The sequence below is a fragment of the Ustilago hordei genome, assembly GCF_900519145.1.
Source record: "Ustilago hordei strain Uho2 genome assembly, contig: UHO2_contig_10, whole genome shotgun sequence".
NCBI lineage: Eukaryota > Fungi > Basidiomycota > Ustilaginomycetes > Ustilaginales > Ustilaginaceae > Ustilago > Ustilago hordei.
Genome location: NW_024545254.1, coordinates 554337 through 577911, shown reverse-complemented (window position 1 = coordinate 577911; position 23575 = coordinate 554337). Strand labels below are relative to the sequence as shown.

At 50.7% G+C, this 23575-nt stretch overlaps 9 protein-coding genes across 9 annotated transcripts; 4 read left to right on the top strand and 5 right to left on the bottom strand.

Annotated features, from left to right (window-relative positions):
* Positions 1–4628: 4628 nt before the first annotated feature.
* Positions 4629–5639, bottom strand: UHO2_04771 (uncharacterized protein; the record flags this gene model as incomplete). The annotated part of the gene is made up of 3 exons (XM_041554587.1): positions 4629–4968; positions 5050–5081; positions 5154–5639. The coding sequence occupies 3 exons, from the start codon at positions 5637–5639 to the stop codon at positions 4629–4631; spliced, it is 858 nt and encodes a 285-aa protein (XP_041410521.1).
* A 488-nt stretch (positions 5640–6127) lies between these two features.
* On the bottom strand, positions 6128–9748 carry UHO2_04770 (putative ATP dependent RNA helicase; the record flags this gene model as incomplete). Its single annotated transcript, XM_041554586.1, has 1 exon — positions 6128–9748. The coding sequence occupies one exon, from the start codon at positions 9746–9748 to the stop codon at positions 6128–6130; it is 3621 nt and encodes a 1206-aa protein (XP_041410520.1).
* Positions 9749–10226: 478 nt separating this feature from the next.
* Positions 10227–11618, top strand: UHO2_04769 (putative diacylglycerol acyltransferase type 2b; the record flags this gene model as incomplete). Its single annotated transcript, XM_041554585.1, has 4 exons — positions 10227–10384; positions 10468–11297; positions 11384–11474; positions 11552–11618. The coding sequence occupies 4 exons, from the start codon at positions 10227–10229 to the stop codon at positions 11616–11618; spliced, it is 1146 nt and encodes a 381-aa protein (XP_041410519.1).
* Positions 11619–11991: 373 nt separating this feature from the next.
* Positions 11992–12775, bottom strand: UHO2_04768 (uncharacterized protein; the record flags this gene model as incomplete). The annotated part of the gene is made up of 2 exons (XM_041554584.1): positions 11992–12594; positions 12713–12775. The coding sequence occupies 2 exons, from the start codon at positions 12773–12775 to the stop codon at positions 11992–11994; spliced, it is 666 nt and encodes a 221-aa protein (XP_041410518.1).
* A 388-nt stretch (positions 12776–13163) lies between these two features.
* Positions 13164–14225, top strand: UHO2_04767 (uncharacterized protein; the record flags this gene model as incomplete). The annotated part of the gene is made up of 1 exon (XM_041554583.1): positions 13164–14225. One exon carries the CDS (start codon positions 13164–13166, stop codon positions 14223–14225), a length of 1062 nt encoding a protein of 353 aa, XP_041410517.1.
* A 200-nt stretch (positions 14226–14425) lies between these two features.
* UHO2_04766 (uncharacterized protein) lies at positions 14426–15382 on the bottom strand (the record flags this gene model as incomplete). Its single annotated transcript, XM_041554582.1, has 1 exon — positions 14426–15382. The coding sequence occupies one exon, from the start codon at positions 15380–15382 to the stop codon at positions 14426–14428; it is 957 nt and encodes a 318-aa protein (XP_041410516.1).
* Positions 15383–15624: 242 nt separating this feature from the next.
* UHO2_04765 (uncharacterized protein) lies at positions 15625–16920 on the top strand (the record flags this gene model as incomplete). The annotated part of the gene is made up of 1 exon (XM_041554581.1): positions 15625–16920. The coding sequence occupies one exon, from the start codon at positions 15625–15627 to the stop codon at positions 16918–16920; it is 1296 nt and encodes a 431-aa protein (XP_041410515.1).
* Positions 16921–17213: 293 nt separating this feature from the next.
* UHO2_04764 (uncharacterized protein) lies at positions 17214–21353 on the bottom strand (the record flags this gene model as incomplete). Its single annotated transcript, XM_041554580.1, has 1 exon — positions 17214–21353. The coding sequence occupies one exon, from the start codon at positions 21351–21353 to the stop codon at positions 17214–17216; it is 4140 nt and encodes a 1379-aa protein (XP_041410514.1).
* Positions 21354–22536: 1183 nt separating this feature from the next.
* Positions 22537–23472, top strand: UHO2_04763 (uncharacterized protein; the record flags this gene model as incomplete). Its single annotated transcript, XM_041554579.1, has 1 exon — positions 22537–23472. One exon carries the CDS (start codon positions 22537–22539, stop codon positions 23470–23472), a length of 936 nt encoding a protein of 311 aa, XP_041410513.1.
* Between the last annotated feature and the right edge of the window lie 103 nt (positions 23473–23575).

Sequence of the window (23575 nt, the reverse complement as noted above, 5' to 3'; positions counted from 1 at the left end):
CCAACCTCATCACCAACACCACCAACCTCATTATCATTGACATTCACCAACCTTATCACCAACACCATCAACCTCATCATCATCAACACTCACACCAGACCTTGGTGTCAACATAACCTATGTATTGATATTGATCTTGCTGAGCTACCCCTGAATGGAGTGTCCACAGAGGTCAGCCGAAACCTATGATAGTATATACAACGAATGCCACCTGCTGTCACTGTGCAACTTGATAGTCACCGATACCAAGACAATAGCTGTCGCACAGTTTGATAGTCACCAAGTATCTCGACAGACCGACCTGGGTTTCAGGCGCGAGACCCCTGACACACAGTTGGACCATACAGCAACACTGCAGCTGCAAAGAGCAGAGATCTCCACTACTTCAACTATTCACTCTCCCACATTCGTGTCAAGGCTGAACATGGCATTGCCTACCTCAAGAACTGCTTCCAATATCTCATGGGATTTCGAGGCAACCTGTATCGAGAAGAGGACCACGAGAAAGCTGCACATATGGTCCAGGCTTGTATCATTGCACATACATTTGCAAGCTGTTATGATTGACCAGATGAGGTGGCAGAATACCTTAAGGCATCAGAAACTCTATCTGAAGCTGAGGTGCTGGAGACCATGTCAGGGATGGAAGCATATCAGCAGGCTACCAAAGATGCAAGGATACAACAAAGGGAAAACCAGCAGCAATACGAACAGGAACAGGCTGCTGCCATGGAGGGCATGTCTCAGAACTGAGTCCAGAAGTTCAGGCAGGAGAAAGCACTGGATCTTAGGGAGGAGATGCTCACTGCACTCTTTGCTTCTCATGGCCACCCTTTTGAGGACACAACAGCAGAATCTCAAAGGATGGGAATGTCAACATTGGCCTTCACCGAATGGCAGGAGAGACAAAACCGATGGCATGAGGCTCGCAGAAGACAGCGATCAGAACAGGTGTGATGTAAGCTATTTGCTTTAGCTTTTCAATCAAAGGTTTTGGCATTGTTCAGTATAGTGTTCAACAACATCTGATATGATCACTTTGATCTTGACCTGGTGTAGGGAATCAGAGATTGTTTTTACTGGGCGAGTCAAGTGAAACTCCAAGATGCATGTGTCACAGGCCTGTGCAGTTTCTTGGGGCATCAAAAATTGGGCCCAAACATATTTTCAAAGTATTGTGTTTTCAAAACTCAGAGATAACTGAAACCCCCTAATGAAATCATATGGCTGATAAAATACATAACCTAACAGTGGTCATGTTACTTGTCACTCTTGTCGCTATTACCCATTGCTTGCTTATATCTTGCTTTCCTCTTCACACAATGCACTCAATGTAATGTTTCATATGGTGGTGAGAAGAATTGTATTGAACAGAAGAAGAGAGAGTGCCTGTCAGATCAAGAATGGTTGTGTCAAGACTTGCTCCTGTCTCCAAGCTGATGCACTTTGAGTCATGGCAATGTAGTCCACAGTAGTCCTCTCATGACATCAAGACAATGCAGTAGTGTCTTCCTCATTGTGCCCAGTGGATCTGAACAGCACCTGGAACAAACCCTCTTGAAGATCATGTGCAGCAGAACTTCAAAGTCTTGACACTGCATACTGTGACATTCCTTGTGTTGCAGTGGCAAGATCCAGTTTGTATTCCTGCTGATTTGTGCATCTTGTCCTCCTGAGCTCTTGTGTATCACTGGCATCAAGTTGGAGGCTTTGAACAACCTCACTCACCTCATCCTCAGAGAAAGAGGGCAACAGCAGGTCAGCAATATCAGCAGGATGGTCATATTGACTTGCAAAGGTGTGGGCAACAATGCAGGCTTGGATCGTCTCAGCAGCAGTGATGCAGTCCTTGAAATGGTAGATGTTACCATGATAGCCTGTAAGGCACTGGAAGTGGTTCTTCAGGTATGCAATGGCATGTTCAACTCATACTCAGACTTGAGAGAGCATGTAGTTGAAGTGTCGAAGGTCTTGACTCTTGTCAGCAGCAATGTGAGAGAATGGTCCAACTGTGAAGGCAGAATGGCCATATCCACCATCAACCCAGATGAACTCACCTTTGTCAAGGTACAGGCAAGGCTTCTTCAGGATGTTGCTGCCTGAGGCCCAAACCTTCGAATCCTGAACACTGCCAGGCTGTCCAACAATTGATTCGACAATCCACAGTGAGTGTGGCAGGATCACCAGTGCTACATTGATGCTGTGGAAGCCTTTGTAGCAGAAGTGCTCTCAACTGAGCACTCCTGGCTTCCAGGCAAGAGGGATGTGTGTGCCATCCACCACAAGCCAGCCCTTACCCCATGTCAGGGGTCTCGCGCCTGAAACCCAGGTTGGTCTTTCGAGATACTCGGTGACTATCAAACTGTGCGACAGCTATTGTCTTGGTATCGGTGACTATCAAGTTGCACAGTGACAGCAGGTGGCATTCGTTGTATATACTATCATAGGTTTCGGCTGACCTCTGTGGACACTCCATTCAGGGGTAGCTCAGCAAGATCAATATCAATACATAGGTTATGTTGACACCAAGGTCTGGTGTGAGTGTTGATGATGATGAGGTTGATGGTGTTGGTGATAAGGTTGGTGAATGTCAATGATAATGAGGTTGGTGGTGTTGGTGATGAGGTTGGTGGTGTCAACACAAGTGTCCAGTGTGTTGACTTGATGCTTGAAGTGATCCCCAGACTGCAGTGGACTACTGCCTTCGGTTCTATCTATATCCAGACCACTAACCTGCTATAAGGTGCCTTCGGACATCAGGTAGTGGTGATACAACACACACACTACAATGAGGAGCAACCTTGATAGATTGCTGCTATGCTGACTGAAACTAATATATACTTATGCTGAAGTGATAACTAGTTATGGTGAGTAGAGTGGATGAGGATCCACTCGACCTATTGATGATGAGAAAGCATGGTTATATACCTCTTCATGGCATCACCAGCGATGCTGCTCCTGCTCTCTCTCCAGAGAGTACCTTCTTCATCGAGTACTGTTCAGGGGCCTCTCCTGCTTGGCACCCCTGTGCCTCTTGAGCTGTGTCGACTCCTTTGACACTGCTCCTCCTCCTCATGACCTGGTGTCGACTCCTTCGACACTGCTCCTTCTCCTTTGATCAGTGACAGTTCCTTTGGCTCTTGTCTCTCGAGCCCCTGAGTGGTAACCATCTGCATGCTCCTTGAGCTTGGTCCTCTTTGTGGCTGTGCCTGCTCCTTGAGCTTGGTCCTCCTCATGGCTGTGCTTGGCCCTCCTTTGCATGTGAGTCTGTAGGAGTCCATGGTCTCCATGGAGACTGCACTATGACCATGCTCTCTACTGGTCTCGACTAGATCTTCGATACCTGTGCTCCTTCCATATGAACCCGTGACCCTCCTGCTTCTTGAGCATCCAGGCCCATGACACCCCACTCTTCAACCCCAGTTGTATTGCGCACCCAGGCAGAAGCATGTTGTCTCTCTCCCTCTGAAGCAAACTGCATGACCTCATTGTTTAGCTCGAGGAGGCCAGCAACTGTGCAATTGGTGTATCCAACAATGCTCCCAACACCACAACCACATTGCAAAGCAGCATCATGTTCACCACCTCCATTTCCAGAATGGCCAAGTCTGTACAGAGCCACTGAAAGAATCTCTTGCACTTTGTTGAGAGACATCACACCTGAGCTGCTGTAGTTCCACCAGAAAGCCTCTGTTTGCTGGAGTTGGATGGCAAGATTATTGAATGCTTCAGGTGACATACAAACAAGTCCATGATACATCCTATGATTGCTTGATTTGTACCTGTTGAGAAGGTGGATAAGCTTATCAGCATGGCCAAGAGGAGTGTAACATGTGATTGTGTACCTTTGCTTGCATATGAAAGTGTACAAGCAGACAAGGTGTCATGAGAGCAGAATTGGGTTGCCATCATCATCCAAGTTGTCGATGTCAGTGCTGCAGGAGTGCTGCACTCTGTTGGTGTTTTGGATGACCTCCACAGGTATAGAGAGCTTGAGAGTGCAGACAATGTCATTGAGAATTACTTGCTTGTCACTGTAGTGCACCATGGCTGGAAGGAGGAAGGGAGTTGGAGAGGGAGCATGGAGAGGGGGGATGGCAGCAAGAGCAATGCCAAAAGGTTGCAGAGTGGAGTGGTGGTAGTAATGGAAGAGGTGTGAGAGTGAAATTTTTTGTTTAAATGCTTTTGAGCTCATTATGTGACTGTGCTGCACATCATTTTTATTCACCTCATACTTGCACTCTACAGAAAAACACTCAGAAATGACTTTGCATTGAGACCAGATGATAGTACATGTAATGCTACAAGACAGGAAGATTGAATGAAGAGTCCGTGTTGTTGTTGTTGCTGGTGTTCTGATGAGCATCCTGTTTGATGCTGGCCTGAGAAGCAAGGAGGTGCACCATCTCCATCACCATTTCACAATCACATGCACAAACATGTTCATCGCACTCTTTCTCCTCCCTCTCGTGATGCAGGTGCATCTCCTTGTGCTTGGTACACTCAGCCTCCAGTATTTTCTCATGTCTGGTGCATTCCTGTTCAAGCTGCAGGCAGATCTGAAGGGTATCAATGGAAGAATGATAGAAAGCTTCAGCAAGTGTGTCACACTTGTGATCAAGGGCACCTCACTTGTGCTTGGTGCTGGGAGAGAGCTGGGCTGAAGATTGAGAAGAGGTGGAATCAGAGACATCCAAACTGCCAGCAGTGGAGGAAGGTGGTTGAGCCTGCAAAGGTGGAGGTGAAGGTGTGTTAAAGATGTCATCATCACCAGTGCCAGCAAAGGATGCACCAGAAGTGGATGCAACAGCAGCTGGGGGGTTGGTGGGTTTGATCAAGTCGAGAATAGGAGGCAAACCATGGCCATGAGTGCTGTGATCATACAGCTCACTGCCACAAATATCCATGGGTATGTCAGCTGAGCCATTTGAAGGCATGTCAGGCTCATCATCGCTGGTGAAGTTGAGACTGGGAGTTGTGATAAGTGCTGCGGGATCAGCATTGAATCAGCCATTCATCATCTCATGCATCCTTTCAAACCAAGCATACTTTGTTGACAGGGCAATGCAAGATATGTAGGACTGTTTAAAATTGAAAGTATGAATCAGCATCCAAGCATACTATTGCAAGCAACAAAGATCACCAAAACTTACCAGGTTGGATGCATCCATGTCCTCCAGCAGTGTACCAGCTCCAGTGGGTGAAAGCTTCTTCTTCTCCCTGTAGTATGTCTCTAGCAGCCACCTCAGCTTGGACTTGATGCAATTGGGATCAACAGATGTGCCTGGGAAAATCCTCTTGGAGATATCCCAAAAAATGGGATGTTTGCGAAGTTTGAGGGCTGGATCGCTCTCAGCCAATTCTTGAGATGGCAGCAGAGTGCACTGGTAGGATTTGTTGTTGTAGAGGATTGTGACAAGGTGAAGAACATTGGCACCCGACCATGTCAAGTTCTTCTTGCCTGTGGCAGATCTAGAGGCTCGAGTTGGACAGGAAGTGTGGATGTCAGGAGCACTTGTAGAACCAGATTGAGACAGTGCAGGCATGCTTTTGGTCTGAGTTGCAGAGCTTGTAGGTGTAGTGGACTGGCATAACAACTCTGCAGAGATGTCACCAGAATCATCAGTGGAGGAGGTCATGTTGAATGAGCACAAGGAAGAGGGAGTGAGCAAAAGTGCGATGAGAGTGAGGAAAGGAGAGAAGATGTGGAGTGATAAAAAAACCGCATTTTCACAAATGTGCCTCCTGAGCTGCATTTTTGAAAATGCGGTTTTTTTTTTCCCTTTGCGGAGCTTATGTAAACTTTTGCGTTTTTTTTGAAAAATGTGCTCTTGAAAAACCTGGGTTTTTAAAAACGCAAAAACTTTGATACCCCCTCTAGTCAATTGAGTATATGTTTCTGCTATAACGAGTAGTGACATTGTACTTAGACTATCCCCGATCGCCTGTATCGGGACCCGAAACTACTTCAGTTTCTATCACTACTCGCTCCTCTTCGGCAATTTACGGAAGCAAGGAAACAACGATACACATTCTCTGCCACCTTTGTTCTGCATTTCATCCTTGCAAAAAGCAACACAATGACTGGAAAGGACAAGAGAAAAACATATCTAGCAACACCATATCATCATCCAAAAGTCTGTGAACTTTTGCCGACTCGCTTCACCTTACTCAAGCGCCACTCGTCCTGATGCTTAGCAAACCTATCAAAAAGCGGAGCGATCTTCTCCTGTCTCTTCCTCTTACTAATATTCAATTTGTCTGCTGATCGGAAAAACCTGGGAGCAACCTCGACCAACCACTTAGGTTCTATAGCAGTAACCTCTCGCATATACTCCCTTGTTGTCAACACAACTTCATGATAAACACAATACTCCGGAGCTCTGTTGAACATGGCAGAGCTAGGATGAATATACACAGTACCAGCAGGTTCTGCTAAACTCTTGTAACCCTCCTGTGGATCTTTCTTGGCAGCATTTCGGAAGTAACCTGAGCAGATAGCCTTGCGTACTCTGTTGTAGTTCTTACCGCAAGAAACAATGTGGTGATTGTAACGTTGCATGATACCAACCAGTTGTTTGCGAACATCCAGCCCACGTTTCAGAGATCGAGCTTGAACAAAATTTTCCATGCACCAGGGCAGGGAGAATTTGCTTGCAGCCCAACTATTGTAAACGCTGAGTAGGGTGAGATGGTCACCTTCCGGTTGGAAGAACTTGGCTTTCTTGGCGTCCGCTTGAGTTTGTTTGTCCTTTGGTCGATAGAAGATGTTTTGCACAGACAACATGGCAACAATCGAAAGCATCTCTTCTGAGCAACCCAGGTCGACAGAAGCAATCAGCATCTTGGACATCATCGGCTCCATGGGGAAATCCGCCATCTTACGTCCCAATCTCGTCAACAGCCCCTCGTCATCCAGTGCCGAAAGTGCATAGAGCGACTCGAGAGCAGTCAGCAGCGTCTGAGCTGGAGGTGGATCCATAAAGTCAAAGTTGACCAAATCATTGATCCCCATCGCTTTGAGAGCCAAGATGGTCGATGCCAAATTCTGACGTTGAATATCAGGGATCGAGTTGGCAAGCATCTCGTTTCGATATGCTGCCTCAGTGTAGAGTCGGTAACACTTGCCTGGTCCAGTACGTCCTGCACGTCCTGCACGCTGCCTTGCCTGAGCCTGTGAGATGGGCGTCACCACTAAAGAGTCCATACCCAGTCGTGGATCGTATGCGTTCTGCTTGACGAATCCTGGATCAACCACATAGTAGATACCATCGATCGTGATACTCGTCTCCGCAATGTTGGTAGCCAAGATAACCTTTCTTGATCCTGCAGGTGTGGGCTCAAAGATTCGCGTTTGCATCTCAGACGGCAAAGCAGAGTAGACTGGCAAGATGATCAGTTCAGGAACGCTTGGTCCTAATGCCTTCATCCGCTCGAAGAGGATCTCGCAACTTGTATCGATCTCTTCCTGACCCGTTAAGAAGACGAGAACATCACCGGTAGGTTCCGAGAGATGGATCTGCATAACAGTGATCAGAGCGGCATCGAGATAGTCTGGCTCCGGTTCCTTGGTATACAAGATCTCAACTGGATATGTTCGACCTGGAATGGTGAAGATGGGACAGCCGAAGAAGTAGGTCGAGAACTTCTCAGCATCCAGCGTCGCCGAAGTGACGATAAGTTTCAGATCAGGTCTTCGCTTGAGCGCCTTCTTCAGCAGACCGAACAGCACATCTGTTGCAATCGTACGCTCGTGCGCCTCGTCAAGCATGATGACCGAGTAGTTGCAAACATCTGGATCAACCAGACATTCTCGCTGCAACATACCATCAGTCATGTACTTGATCTTTGTCTCCGCACTCGTGCAATCCTCGAAACGGATCGTGTAGCCAACCTCTTGCCCTACTCTGCATCCCACCTCCTCTGCCACACGCTTGGCGACACTGACTGCCGCCACACGTCTTGGCTGAGTGCATCCAATTTTGCCTCGGTCTGCGAAGCCCTCCTCGGCCAAGTACTGCGTCATTTGTGTTGTCTTTCCCGAACCGGTATCACCTACGACGATAAGCACCTGGTTGTCACGGATAGCTTGAACGAGCTGCTCTCGGAGCTTGAAGATGGGCAAACTTTGACGTTGCTCCTGCATCGAGAGATTGGTGATCCTACCAAACGTGGTTGCTTTGTTGAAGGTCTCCTTCTTCCAAGCCGGCTGATCTTGTGCTTTTTGTCCGAGGATGTTGCCTCTGCGATCTTGGGCGAATTGACGGTCGGCTTGTTGTGCCATTGGGTCGAGCCAAGCTGAGGTCATGTCGGCTGCTTCGGCATCAGCTTCCTCTTCTGCTTCTTGCTTCTTAAGTTCTCTGCGTTCCTTTGCAAGGGTCGCACCTGCCATGGCAGCGCGATTCAGCGTACCGTCTGGCGCCTTGACAATCTTGACAGGCGACATTTCGATGGATGCACTGGTTTGACCTTTCAAGAAAGGAGCTTCTTTCTCGTTGACTTCGATATCAATCTCTTCGTCGTCCTCATCAGCACCAGCTTTTGTGTTGGGTGTGCGAAGATCCTCCTCCATGAGCTCAGGATAGTCGCTAGCTTTAGCGACGCCACTTGCAATAAGCTGACGCAGCTCCCAACGCTCTGGACTGGTAAGTCGCTTGGTGCTTCGGCCACGACCGTCGTCGTTGACTGTTATGCCACTACCTGCACCATGACCAGTAGTCCTGCTGGACCCGAGAGGTGCACTGTTGGCACCACTAGCCGAACGCGCAGCATGACGCTGGCGCTCTTCTGCCATCTCTGCTTCGCTCTTGATACGCAGATGTGGTGTCAGATCTCGACCTGTTGCTTGATCGACATCCTTCATCGAAAGTCCGATACGGTCGCCGACGACAGACATGACCTTGACTTTGACTCTTTGTCCTCTGGAAAGGAGGTCGGAAGGGTGATTGACACGTGGGCCTACTGCGATAGAGCCGATATGCACCATACCTTCAAAGCGACCGCGAAGGCCATCGAGACAGACAAAGGCGCCAAAGTCACGCATATTGCTGACTTTGCCGTCGTAGATCTTGTAAAGCTGTGGTCGGTCGTCGGGCGGTGGAGGGGAGAGATGAGATGGTGGCCGGTCATCTCGCCCTCGACGCCAAGATCCTGCACGATTACTGTCGTCATCATCGTCGTCTCTGTATCTGCTGCCGTTCCGAGACGATGGTGCTGGTGGAGACCGCGAATCAGGCATGGTGCGAGGCTTTGTTGGCTTGCCACCAGCCATGTCCTCAAACTCCTTCATGAAATCGTCGACTGCATTGCGGCTCTTCTCCTCCGAAGGCGGTTGCCAGTCGTGGTCCTTGATGGCAAGTCCAGGGAACATGCGCGCCTTGCGTTCTCTTTCCTCATCTTCAAGTGTAGCCTTCTCTTTCCCTTTTGAACTGGGTGAAGAGGAGCCTGTTTTCCCGTTGGTGGTGGCGGCTGCTGATATGGAAGAGGCTTCCTTGTGCTTCGGGTGCAGTCGAAGAATGAGACGGTCGAGGTTGGCGATGAAGCTGTCTGGAAACTCAGCACCTACTTCGGCGAGCTTGGCTTTGAAGTCGGCGAAAGAATTTGCTGAGTCGTGAAGCGAGAGGATGAACTGGGCAAGGACGCGATCATTGATGCCGGTATGATTGAGAAGCTCTGTGGCAATCTTGCCTGTGAGCGAGAGCAGCTCGAGCTGATAGAGCTCATTCTGCGACTTTTGGGCGGACGCCATGACGAGTGAGGTGCTTGCAATCGTTGCAAGAGCGCATCAAGATGAAGTTGAAGATGGTGGTCATGAATCCAGAACGGCAGCACTTGCAATTTCCAAGTCTCCAAAGAAAAAGTCGAGCATCTTGGGTTCGGAACTCGGCGAGCATCTCCGATCGACTTGGACCGATGTGCCCGATTTGACGAGATGAGAAGAGAGAAATGGCGGTAAATTGGACAAGGTGAAAGCATCTTTAACTTGGCTCCGTACGACTTGGCTCTGTACGACGACGAGTCAGTCAGCGTTCAGCACGAGCCATCATTGCATTTCGAGAGGCCACTGTTCGAGGTCAAAGGTTGCCTTCTCACACGGGATGATATCGCCAACGTTCCACAGCCTTCCGACGACTCTCATCATCAAGCACCGAGCATTCCCGCTGTAGCAGCCTTATCATCCATACGGGAGCTTGCGATTCGGCTCTGACCTGAACAAGGAAAGCAAGATGGGCCCACATCATCCAGCGTCCGAAACAGCGGGCCAAAGGGCTCAGGTTCACGATGTCGATGGCCTATCAATCGGTCCGAAAGAAGTATTAGACCGGGGGTCGCCGTCGTCTTTCAAGGAGCAAAGCAATTCCACCAAGAAGGAGAATGTTATTCGGTAAGTTGAACGCTCGACGACACCCTGCTTCCCACTCATCCATGCTCATCACTGACTTGATTTCATCTGCATACATTCAACAGCTTCGCCCCGCTCTCGATTCCACGCAGTCGTCGGCTACAAACTCTCGGCGTCCTTTTCTGGGCTCTCCTCCTGCCTATCTGTATAAGCCTCTTCTTTCTCCTCCTATCGATGCCCCTCACCTGGCCTATTCTGATACCATACCTAATCTGGATCTTGTTCATCGACACTGCTCCCGAAAATGGCGGCCGTCGCTTCTCGTGGGTCCGTAAACTTGCCGTCTTTCGGTACTTTGCCGAGTACTTTCCGATCTCTATGATCAAGACGACCAACCTACCAGCCGATCGCCCTTACATCTTTGGATGTCACCCACACGGTATCCTCGGTGTTGCTGCAGTTGCCAACCTAGCGACTGATGCTACTGAGTTCTCCGAAAGCTTCCCCGGCATCACACCCCACCTTTTGACGCTGGCGACAAACTTTACGATTCCACTCTTTAGAGACTGCTTGATGGCCATGGGTATTTGTAGTGTCTCGAAGCGAAGCTGCGAGGCTATCTTGAAGAAAGGAAAGGGAAGTGCAATTGCAATCGTCGTGGGAGGTGCCAGTGAGAGTCTGGCAGCGCATCCAGGCACAGCAGATTTGACACTCAGGAGGAGGCTGGGTTTCATCAAGATCGCCATCAGGAATGGAGCCGACCTAGTACCCGTCTTTTCATTTGGCGAGAACGACGTCTATGAGCAGCTGTCAAACGAGCAAGGGACGAGGATCTATGCGCTACAAAAAAAGTTCCAGGCGCTCTTCGGCTTCACTTTGCCTTTCTTCCACGGTAGAGGGCTGTTCAACTACAGTATCGGGCTGATGCCCTACAGGCACCCCATTGTTAGCGTTGGTAGGTACATTGACGAGAAAGATGGTCTAGAAAGCGAAAGAGTCAGCCTTACATACTTACATCTTGCTTTGCAACTCGATCGTCAGTCGGCAAGCCAATACACGTCAAGCAGAACTCCAATCCAACGAAAGAAGAGCTCGAGCGTGTCCAGACTTTGTACATCCAAGAACTTATCAAGTAAGTAACACGAGACAGAGTTGCAGATGACTTGTAGTGCAGGATCAACTGACCATGTTTCCCTTGGATCGACACAGTATCTGGGACACATGGAAAGACGCATACGCAGCTAATCGTACAAAGGAGCTCGCCATTGTAGCCTAGCTTGGGTGCACATACCAGTCACTCTCTATCAATTCGCAATGGTTTATTCTCTAACTTTTGTGACTATGTATGTGCCAAGGCATGCGACGCTGTATCATGAGATGCAAATGAGATCAGCCAAAGAGTTGTGCTCCAGTTTCCACAGCTTTCATGGAAAGCGAGAGCCTCTGAACTGCCACAAGCTCAACTTGATGCTCGTGCCCGAGGCTGATTCCAATGGCGCTTCCCTCGCAGAAGGTTGAGACTGTCAAGTTGCGTTGTTTGATGTCTTCATTGACGGTTTTTGGTGTGTAATACATTGCAGAGCGTGTGTAAGTGATTCGAGTGATCGATAGAATGGAAAGGTGTTGGGATGAGGCAAGGCGTGGGGCGCTTACTTGGCCTCCTCAGTAGCGGTAGGGGCATCCTCGACATCGCCCTCATCGGCACCCTCGTCATCATCCTCAGCACCAAAGTCGGGCATACCGCCCATACCACCCATTCCACCGCCCATTCCACCGCCCATTCCACCGCCCATTTGAGCCATCATACTCTGCAGATCCAGTCCACCGGCACCGCCCATGCCCATCATCGCTGGGTCCATACCGCCCATGCCGCCCATACCACCCATACCACCCATACCACCGCTCAAGTCCTCTTCGGCATCGTTCTGCTCGTCCTCGTCAACCCACTTGTCAAAGTCAGTCTTGACGTTGTGCAGACGAATCTTGTCCTTGGTGAGACGGGGCCAGTACTGCTCCTTTGGAGTCTTCTTGCGGAGGATAGCGTAGAGACACTTGGAGTTGAGGTGAGTCTTGGAAGCTTCAGTGTCGATCTCGTCGAAGAATTCGAGGGAGAAAGAGTATTCCTTGTCGGCAATGTTCTTGGAAGCATCACCGGTCTTGGCGTGGAAAGTGAAGCCAGTAGAGGTGAGGTCGAACTTGGTCGCTGGTGGAGCTGCAAGGTTGGGGACGTTGATGGTAAGCATGACAACGTTCTGCGTTGAGCGAGAACATTGCGAAAGAGGCAAGAAAACAGGAAAAGCAAGAGCAATTGAACAAGTCAGTGTCTGTCAAGTCTGGCTGAATTGGATGAGGAATGGGCTATGAACCTACCTTCTCGGCCTCGTCGGCGGAAGAGCGCTGAGCCCAAAGGATCTCTGGTGCGACTGTCGACATTGTTGTGAAAAGGTTCAAGCTACAGTGTTGTGTTGGTGGAAGGAGCAAGGCATCGAGATGTTGAAACGCTGGATTATGAGAAGAAAGTGCACAAACTAGGTCCGTGCACGCTATGCCTTTTTCTTTCTTTTTTTTTTTTTCTTTTTCTTTTTTTTTCCTTTTTTTCCTTTTTTTCCTTTTTTTTCCAGCGACTTCGATCAACTGTGCAAATTTGATCTAACATCTCTCACAAAAGTCGCGGTGGTCTCTCGTGCGAAAAGAAGAAACATCTCAGGGTCTTGCAGAAAGCGAATTTTTTGACTTTTCTGCTGTTGGTGTGGAGAATCAACTCTTCACCACTCACCACTCACTACTCACTACTCACCTCTACACCATTGCCACTTGGACAATGCCGCCGAACAAGACATCGACTGCTGCGGCTACCGCCAGCACAAGGACCAGACCCACCCGTGCCGCTGCAACCAAGGCGGTCGCGGCGGCCGTTGCTCCCACCACAGCAAAGTCCAACGGCAAGAAACGTGCCGCTGCCGACGAAGCCGACTCTACCTCTGCAAAGAAGAACGCCGCCGCTACCACAAAGTCGAAAGCAAACAAGGCCGCACCTGCAACAGAGGCAGATGAGGAGGACGTCGAAGAGCGTGACTTGATCGCCTCGCTCTCTGATGTCTCTGCCAATTCATCCGACCAAGAAGAAGAAGAAGAACAAGAAGAAGAACAAGAAGAAGAACAAGACGACATTCAAGACGAAGCCAACTCATCCGACGAAGATGACGAGGACGACCGGCTCGCATCCACCACTTTGCAACCTCGCTCCTCTCTCGCCTTTGTCAAGCTTCCCAACTCGAAAGATGACGCTGTAGTGCGTGCTCGTCTCGACAAACTTGGCAAATCCAAGTCCTCCTCCAAGGGCGCTTCCACTACTCCTGGAGTTCTATACATCGGTCGCCTGCCCAAAGGTTTCTTCGAGAAACAGCTCAAATCGTACTTGTCGCAATTCGGCCATGTCAGCCGACTTCGTGTTTCGCGTAACAAGAAGACCGGTGCTTCGAAGCACTACGCTTTCGTCGAATTCGCAGACAAGGATGTGGCTCAGATCGTTCAGGAGACCATGCACAACTATCTGATTGATGGGAGATTGCTACAGGTCAAGGTCGTGCCAAAGGACAAGGTGCACCCGGAGCTGTGGGTCGGTGCCAACAGGATGTACAGGGCCATTCCAACGGCTCGAGTCGAGAGAGTGGTCAGGTCAAGGGACAAGACAGAGGAGGAACAGCAGAGAACATACGAGAGGGCTTTGAAGAGGCAAGATGAGAGAAAGCACAAGTTGAAGAACCTCGGCATCGACTACGATTTCCAAGGATACACCAAGGACGACGGTGCTGCACCAGAAGCGAACAAGGCACCAGCGGCAAAGGCAAAGACTACCAAGGCAAAGACTACCAAGGCCTGAGTCGAGCTTGGCCATTAGAAACGCCTTAGCACCTTCAATGTTCCACAGCCCCGCACATTCGCGCTATCGTAATGCATCCCTGTTCATCGGGCGGGCATCACGACCATGTTTGACTCAACACAGGCTCTCTTGATCAAGACTTTCGGAGAGGAGCTTCTATTTCCCACTTGTCCAGATGTTCTTAGAGGTCTGTGATGAATCTATGTATCCAGTGTCTCTTCCACCATCATGGCACCATCACCGTCGTCGTCAACCCCAATGAACGTCTCATATGCCTCGGAACTACCCTGAACATCACCACACTCTCCGTCGCCCCATCTACACTCGATTCTGGCTTGCTCCTTGTTATAGCTCTGGATGACAGTTTCCACCATCTGCTCCCATGTCTTTTGACCGTCGGCATGGACTCTGTACTTGGCTTTTACCGCGTAGGCCTTTTGGGCTATACTTATCAAGACATCTGCTGTCAAACCTTTTATCAGTTGGTGACTACTTCGGAATCGGTGAAGACGGTAGTTGCCACCTAGCCATGGAATGTCGGTATATGTTCGGAAAGCTTCTTGAGGTGGTCTATGTTTGTCTACACTTTTTGGATCTGATAGTTGTTCTGAGGAAGCAATTGAAGATAAGAATACAGAGAGTGGTGTGCTCCAAATATCACTCACTTCCGATGGTGATGCTCTCAACCGCTGAAACAACTCAGCTCCGTTTTTAAGAAAGAACACAACTGGATGCACTACCAGACCCATCTTAGACAAGAAGGGATATCCAGTGTGTAGCCAAACAGCCTCTGATGTTGGAAGTGCAATCTCTTCAACACTTTCGCGTAGCGCTGTTTCTATCAGGCTTGAATCCGTCCAGTCTACTTTGCCACCGGGTAGTGACGCTTGGCCTGCATGTGAGCGAAGATGAAGGGCACGTGTCGTTATGATGACTCTCAGCTCGGTAGGAGAGGTGTTTGATTCGTATAGGATGACGGCTACCGCTGCTTGTTTCCGCTTTGGTATCTGGTTGAAGCTTGGTGGAGCTGGGGAGGAGAGTAGACGGCGAATGCAAGCGGCGGTTTCTGGTGACAGAGATGCTAGCCATTCTGGTTCCTTGGGCCCAGCAGTACCGGTAGATACCCCGGTGCAAGGTGACATGGTGGGAGGTGACATGGTGAAGGGTTTATCGTCAAACTGGTCAAGATCAAGGTGAACAGACGACATCGAGTGTTGGTCTCCATGGCGATGGCGTGTGTTGCTCTCCCGAGTTCCGCTTGAAAGTGATGGTCATTGGTGCAAAAACCTCGAGACCAACACCAACACCTCTTGTTCACGACCAACTCATCGACTCAGCCTTACACTACAGGCTGATTCAGCAGCCCCCTCCCCCCCTCCCCCCCTCCTCCTCCGCCACCATGGCATCTCAATACATCACAGAACCACCAACATCGGGACTGGTGACTCTAACGACATCAAAAGGAGAGATCGACATCGAACTGTTCTCACGCGAAACACCTCTAGCCTGCCGCAACTTCCTCACTCTCGCACTCGAAGGCTACTACGACAATCTCATCTTCCACCGTCTCCTACCTGGCTTCATCATCCAATCTGGCGACCCATCTGGAACTGGAAACTATGGAGAGAGTATCTATGGAAAACCATTCGCAATCGAACCCCACTCTCGACTCAAGTTCAATCGAAGAGGCTTACTCGCTATGGCTGCCCAAGACAAACAAAACGAATCACAATTCTTCCTCACACTTGACGCTACACCTGAACTTCAAGCAAAACATACTTTGATCGGCCGCGTAGTGGGAAAGTGTATCTACAATCTTCTCGAACTAGCCGAGGGTGTTGAGTTGGATGGTGACAGACCCAGATACCCTCCCAAACTGCTCGAGGTCAAGGTTTTGCAGAATCCCTTCGATGATCTTAGGCCGAGAATGACCAAAGATCAGAAGAGAGAGATGGAAAGGAAGGAGAGGCAGGAAGCGAGGAAGAGGAAGCAAGATGAGCAGAGGATCAACAAAGGAAAGGGAAAGAAGAATATAAAGCTTTTGTCGTTTGGTGACGAGGAGGAGGGAGAGGCAGCGCAAGGTGTTGTGCTGAAGGGCCCAAAGAGCTCGCATGACTTATTGAAAGATGATAGAAAGCTTTCAAAGCAGCCTATCAACGTCGAAAAGCAGAGGAAGCAGCAAGATCAAACAAAAGCAACTTCTTCTATCAATACATCAACACTGCAGCAACCACAATCACATCTACCGCAAGCAACAAAGAAAGACAATCTCAAAAAGCAAAACACTCTTAGTCCTCTTAACATCAACGAGACCCAAGCAAACGGCAACACCCCCTCAAAAACAGCAGCAGCAAGATCACTCCTCTGGGAACAAAGATGCAAATACCTAAACGCCAAAGCTCGCCCTTGCACCAAAACAGACGACTCACTATCAGCTCTACTGTCATTCCAATCTCGTCTACACACTGCGACATCTACTTGCAAGACACCTATCAGAAAACAAGCGCGCAACCAAGATGCAAAAGCCGAACAAGTAGAAAAGGAATACGGATCAAGCGATGACGATCTCAATTGGCAAGAACACAAACTTGATGCTGGTGGAAAAGCTCTACTTGCTACGAAAGCGCATAACTCAGACAACTACCAAGTCTTAGATCCCCGCCAGCACAAACCCGACATCAGAGAGGAAAGATAATCAACATGTAAACAGACAAGCCAAAAAAAAACAAACAAACCAAGAGATGGCGTCGATGATCATCGACATTATTCTTGCACCCGATCATCGTCATGAAGAGGCAAGAAAGGATATCGACAAGCTTCAAGATCGCAGACAGAAATCTTGATACTTGCAGAGACAGACACACACGAGTTGTCAACAGAACAGAAAGATTATCGTCATTTACAAAAGGTGGCCATAGCGAGCAGTACAAGTGTAGTGATTTCAAAAGAGACATGAGAAGAAACGAGATCCATTCAAAATGACCCTGTCTAAAGCTCATCAGGCGAGGGAGGTCGCGAGTAAGCGTTGGAGTATGGCGCGCTTCCTGCCTCGGATCTTCCATCCTCAGTAAGATGTTCATCAAAGTAGTGGGCAGCAGTCGACTTGGGCGTCCTGGGTGTCTGGGCCAAAGCGTAGCTTGCACCGGTCGAGTAAATCGTGTAAGCGATAAGACCAGTCCAACCACACTGATGCGATGCACCAAGACCTTTACCAGTGTCACCGTGGAAGAACTCGTAAAAGTGAACAAGGTCTCTAAACTCAGGAGCATAGTCGAGCATGGGAATACCACCGTTGTTGGCTCTCCTACCCTGATCGTCGCGCAGGAAGATACCAAGAAGACGATGCGAGAGCTCCTCAGCAACGTGACCAAGATGCATGTAGTCACCACTGCCAGTAGGACATTCGACCTTGAAGCTGTCTCCGTAGTATTGGTAGAATCTCTGAAGCGACTCGATGAGCAAAAAGTTGACACAGATCCAAATAGGACCACGCCAGTTCGAGTTACCACCGAACATGGGACTGTGAGAATCACCTGGCCAGTAGCCGACACCAAAGTCTTCTCCTCCGACATTGACGTGGAAGGGGTTCTTCTGGTGATCCTTGCTAAGCGAACGGACACCGTGAGGCGAGAGGAACTCGTTCTCGTCAAGCATACGCTTAAGAATAAGCTCCAATCGCTCACGACTGACCATCGAGAGCAGACGACGATCGCCACGACCACCAACCTTCATGTTGGCAATGTTACGATCAGCCATCTCGGGACGATTATCCAAGAACCACTGCATGCGCTTGGCGAAGCTGGGGAATCTCTTGAGCGCTGAGGGCTCGATGGTCAAGGTAGCGTAGAGCGGGATGAGACCGACCAGACTCTTGACGGGAATCACCTGGCTGTTACCAGGACCCCACTGGATGGCGTCGTAGTAGAAGCCGTCCTTATCTGACCAAAGACTGGTGCTTTCCTCGTCAAAGGTGTCATGGAACGACATGGCATCCGAGATGAAGATAAAGTGCTCAAAGAACTTGGAAGCGATATCCTCATAGGTGGGGTTGTGCTTGGCGAGCTCAAGTGCCATGTTGAGCATGTTGAGCGCGTAGAAAGCCATCCAAGCGGTTCCATCGGCCTGACGCAGTGTGCCACCAGTAGGGAGAGGCTCCGATCGGTTGAAGGGACCAATGTTGTCGAGACCCAAGAAACCACCCTCGAAGACGTTAGAACCGCTCGAGTCCTTTCGGTTCACCCACCAGGTAAAGTTGATGAGCAGCTTCTGGAAGACGCGCTCCAAGAAGTCGAGATCTTCGCGACCGTACATCTTTCGCTCGATCTTGAAGACACGGAAGGTGGCCCAGGCATGAACGGGTGGGTTGACGTCCGAGAAGTTCCACTCGTAAGCGGGGAGTGCACCGTCGGGCTTCATGTACCACTCACGGGTGAAGAGGTCGAGCTGCTTCTTGGCAAAAGCAGGGTCGACCATGGCAAGAGGAATGCAGTGGAACGCACTGTCCCAGACGGCACTGAAGGGATACTCCCACTTGTCGGGCATGGAGAGAATGTCTTCCATGTGCAAGTGTCGCCAGTCGTGGTTGCGAATGCGCTTACGCTCGGGAGGCGGTGCAGGCTGACCAGGGTCACCACGGAGCCATTCTGGCTGGACGAACATGTAGAACTGCTTGTTCCAAAGCATACCGGCGAGAGCCTGACGCATGACGTTCTTCATGTCGTCGGACATGGGACCGCTGATGAGCTTGGCGTAGAACTCGTCGGCCTCGGAACGACGGGCCTCGACGGTGGTGTCGAATTGCTCGTCGTCATCGATAGCAGGATCCTGCGAGGGAGTTTTGGGGGTGAGCTTCATCCTGACTACGGCACAACCACCAAAGGGAGGAACCTGACGGAAGAGGTAGTGAGCACCAGCCTTGGTGCCCTCCTTGTTGGGGTTGACGTAGTCGCGGGGAGGCTTGGACTCATCGCAATCCTCAAAGTAGGTCTCCTCCTCAATCACGTCCTCCTCGACGTCAACCATCTCGTACTCCTGCTCGTCAACGGGACCGACAGTGCCAAACTGCTTCTCGGCGGCGGCCTCTGGCTGGGCCTCCTGATAGGCGCCATTGGCCTTGGGAGCGACATCTTGGGCGTTGCGCTGGATGGGTCGCCTCTCCTGACGCACAATTGTCTTTTTGATCTTTCGCGTCTTTTCGACAGCTTTGGGACGATCCTTCTGCTGTCTGTGGCAGGGGACAATGTGGTCGTGGAAGGCATCCTTGGCGTAGATGTTGCGGTTTTGGCCGTTGTAGAGACGCTCAAAGTTGGTCTCATTCTCGGTGAAGAGGAGCTCGGGAACAACTTCCTCGTCAGAAATCGGCTCAGGAGCCTGACCACGCTTTGCGGGAGGAGCACTGGGGGCAGGACTGGTAGAGCAGTAAAGATGGTAGCGGCCAAGTTGAGGGTGATCAGTCTGGATAACGTAGTCACCAGTCTGCTTCATCTTGGGCTTGGAAGGCTCCTGCTTAGGCCAGAACCAGTAGTTGCGAAAGACGAGCTGAGGAATGATGTGAAGATCGGCAGGTTCAGGACCACGATTGTAGGCGCTGATGCGGATCGAGACGGCGTTCTCCTCGTCCTCGTCCTTGGCGTATTCGACAAAGACATCCCAGTACTTGTCCTCGTCAAAGAGGTCGGTATCAGTGATCTCGAACTCGGCAACATCACGGCTACGGTTGCGTGACTCGCGGACAAAGAGCTCGTACGGGTAGGACTGTTGCGGGTACTTGTAAAGCATCTTCATGTAGCTGTGAGTAGGAGTGCTGTCGAGATACCAGTAGAGCTCCTTGACGTCTTCACCGTGGTTACCCTCGTTGTTGGCGAGACCGAAAAGACGCTCCTTAAGCATGCGATCCTTTCCGTTCCAGAGAGCAAGACTCAAACCCATTCTGGCGTGGTTGTCAGAGAGACCGGCAAGACCATCCTCACCCCATCGATAAGTACGGCTACGGGCCAACTCATGAGGGAAGTGAGTCCAAGCGTCACCGTTAGCAGAGTAGTCCTCACGAACGGTGCCCCACTGACGTTCACTGAGATAGGGACCCCATCGCTTCCAGTGACGCTGCTTGTCGACATCCTCCTGGAGACGCTTGTCTTCGGCCGAGATCCAGTGGTTGCCATGGGAATGAGCATCGACGACATAATCGAGGTTACCCGTAGGACCTCTTCCGTGGCCAAGGTCGTGTTCGCTGCCAGACTGACGACGAGAGCCAGCAGGGGTGGCCTCTCCTACAGAGGGAGCAGACTGAGAGAGAGCAGACTGAGAGAGAGCAGACTGAGAAGGAGCAGCGCTAAACGACTTGCGGTGGTAGGTTTCGGGACGAGCCGAGTAGTGTTTGGGGTTGGCGTACTTGGAGGCGTTGTCTGGGTGATATTCTGCGCGGAATTGGTCAGCAGTGTTGCGAGAGTGGAAAGACGGCTTATTGGAGAGACCAACAGGGGTCAGATCATCCCTGTCGGCAAATGATCCGACGGAAGCGTTGGTGGGCTTGAACTCGGACTTGGACTGCTTCTTGGGAAGTTCGGCAGCGGGCTGAGGAGCGTCTTGGTTCTTAGCAGGGATGTTGATCGAGAGGGGCTTGACAGAATCTGCCATCTTGGATTTGGAGGCAGCCACCTGGCCCGTGTTCTGATTGTCACTGGCGCCAGGAGCAGCCAAAGTCGGAGCAGCCGAAGTGGGAGCTTGAGTCTGAACAGCAGTGCTTACAGTAGCTGCGGCAGGAGTGGTCGGAGCAGCCGATTCAGCAGTGGGCCGAGATGGCATCGGGGTAATTTGCTGCTGTTCGCTCTTGGCAGGAGGAGCAGGAGGAAGCTGCTGCTGGGAAGACTGCTGCTGAGGCTGTGAAGAGGTGGCAGTGTTCTTGCAAGGAGTAGTGGGAGCCGGAGAGGAAGGGCTGGCAGATGTACCACGGTCAGATCGACCAAAGACTCTAGACGAAGCCTTGCTGAGAGAAGGAGCAGGAGAGCTTGGGTTCGAGTTGTTGCAGCTGGCCTGATCATCTTCGGATCGAAGGCGACCGTGACTGGAGGAAGAAGCCGACGACTTTGCGCGACCGGAGCCAAACACCTTGCGCAAGTGCGACGCCATAGCTGCAGAGGAGGGGAAAAGGGTGATGGAAGAAAGATGACAACAAGGTCCAACCAAAGCGGCAAGCAACCAACACGATCAAGATGTGACGCACTGAATCAGCCGATGGGCGTAAGGAGTGCTTGAAGAGAAGGCAGCCAAGCAAGCTCCGCACGCTCTTGTTGAGAAGTTCCAAAGGGGAATCGATGGATCAGAGAGAAAGGCTAACGCGCGCTCCTTTGCTCTGCTCTGTCTCTCAAGCAATCTGGAATTTTGTGAGGGATGCGAATATCAATCAAGTTGCAATCAATGCGATGTGACGGTGGTGAAGCGGAAATCGGATTGACTATTTTGGCAACTTGCAGTCGCAGACCAACCAACCATCCAAGAAGAAGGACGGCCTATGGAGGCGAAGCGGCTTCTCATTTTCACCTCGCTTGTCGCAGCAGTTTTTTGCAGTGTGAGAACACGTCGACCAATCACAGACAGCAACGCCTCAGACGAAAAGTGGGGGGGGCGTGGGGAGAGACAAAGGCATGCGCATGCACAAGCCAGAATTTCCCGGAGTTGCCCTTTACTGGTTGCCCTCTACTGGTTGCCCTTGCTTGGTGTCTGTGTCAAGGTCGAGCTGCTAGTCGAGAGTCGATTGAAATAGCTCCTTACCTGCTGATCAACGGCATCGGGTTAGCCGCTCTTGCTTTGTGATGCCCGTCGGCAGCTCCGAATGTACAAGAGGGAGCCGCATCGATAAGAAAGTTCGGACTGCTTGTTGCGGTGACGTTGATGCGCTGCGAGGAGAGCCAGGCGACTGTTTTCCCGCACCTTCTCTCCACACTCTCTCATCAGCTCTTCGCGGCAACTGACCGGTCCTGTCTCGAGATCTCAAACTCGCTCAGGTCACTCAAATCAGTCAGCATCCGGATATACGCCGACACCGTCGTCACGCCATCTGCTCAAGCGAAAGACCGTCAGAAGTTTCCACTCCCACCGTCTCCGCAAACCCTGAGTGAATCGCCGATCCGTGTTCAACGAAAAGACGATACGATTGCACCCTGACCAACTCACTGCGGCACCCTTCGCATACCGCATACCTCTCTGCGCCCACTTCTCGTCAAGATCTGACGCTGTCTGCTCTCAAGACCTGCAACGCCTTCGATAAGGCTCGCAAAACCATTCCTCGCCCGGACAGGCTGTAGCCAGGGTCATGTCCTTCGACCCATCGCTTCAGGAATGCCGTCCCGTTTGCGATAACGACGATGAAGAAGATCTGCCGGCTCCCCCTAATGCGCTTCTCCATGTAAGACCCGGACGACTGGTAGAGGATGTCGACCAAGAGATCTTCCTGCTCTATACACTGAATGCCAAATCAGAGCATGATGGTGGCCTAGGCTATGTGAATCACTCGGCCGACAAGATCTTCATCTCTATCGACCGAAACACTTGGTCCTCTTCTCCAAGCGAGCGCAACTTATCTGGCAAGCTCATCACTCCCATCTATCAGGACGTCACTAGCCTTCGCTCGTCCAAGGGCAACACAGGCAGCGTTGTTTGGAGATCCACCGTCGAGCTTGCCATTCGCTTTCATTCAGGTGCTCTTTTTGATCCGTGTCTTTTCAACGACGCAACGGTGCTCGAACTTGGTGCGGGGACAGGTGCGCTGCCGGCTCTGGTGGCTGACTTGAGCGGCAAATGGCTAGCTACCGATCAAGATGAGCTGCTTCCGCTGCTAAGAAAGAACCTCTCCCAGCACGAGCGGGTCAAGACAGCCTCCCTGGACTGGTTCGACTTTCTCAACCCACCCTCGATGCGCTCTGCACAGCTGAGGAAGAAGCATGTTCTCGACCAGCTCCTACCCTCAGCTACCACAACAGAGCACCAAGAGAAGCTTAAAGGTGCTGACCTCATCATCTGCTGCGACTGCATCTACAACCCCGGTCTCTTCGATGCCCTCATCGCAACGCTAAATGTCTTCACCGACAGCCAAAGGACAATCGTCCTGATCTCGTGCGAGATGAGGAGCAACGAGAGCCTGGCAGAATTCTTAACTAGATGGAAGCAATCCGATCCAGCCTGGATCATTGTCAGTCTTGAACACAGATTCGACAAAGGCTTTGTTGCTCTCGCCGCTTGGAAGCAATAGGCCGACATTCTTGTCGACACTAACACTCAGCCTTGCAAACTAACATGGGTTCGGCATTTCATTCTGGTCGCTCACACTCACTTGAAGATCAGCATTTGCAACA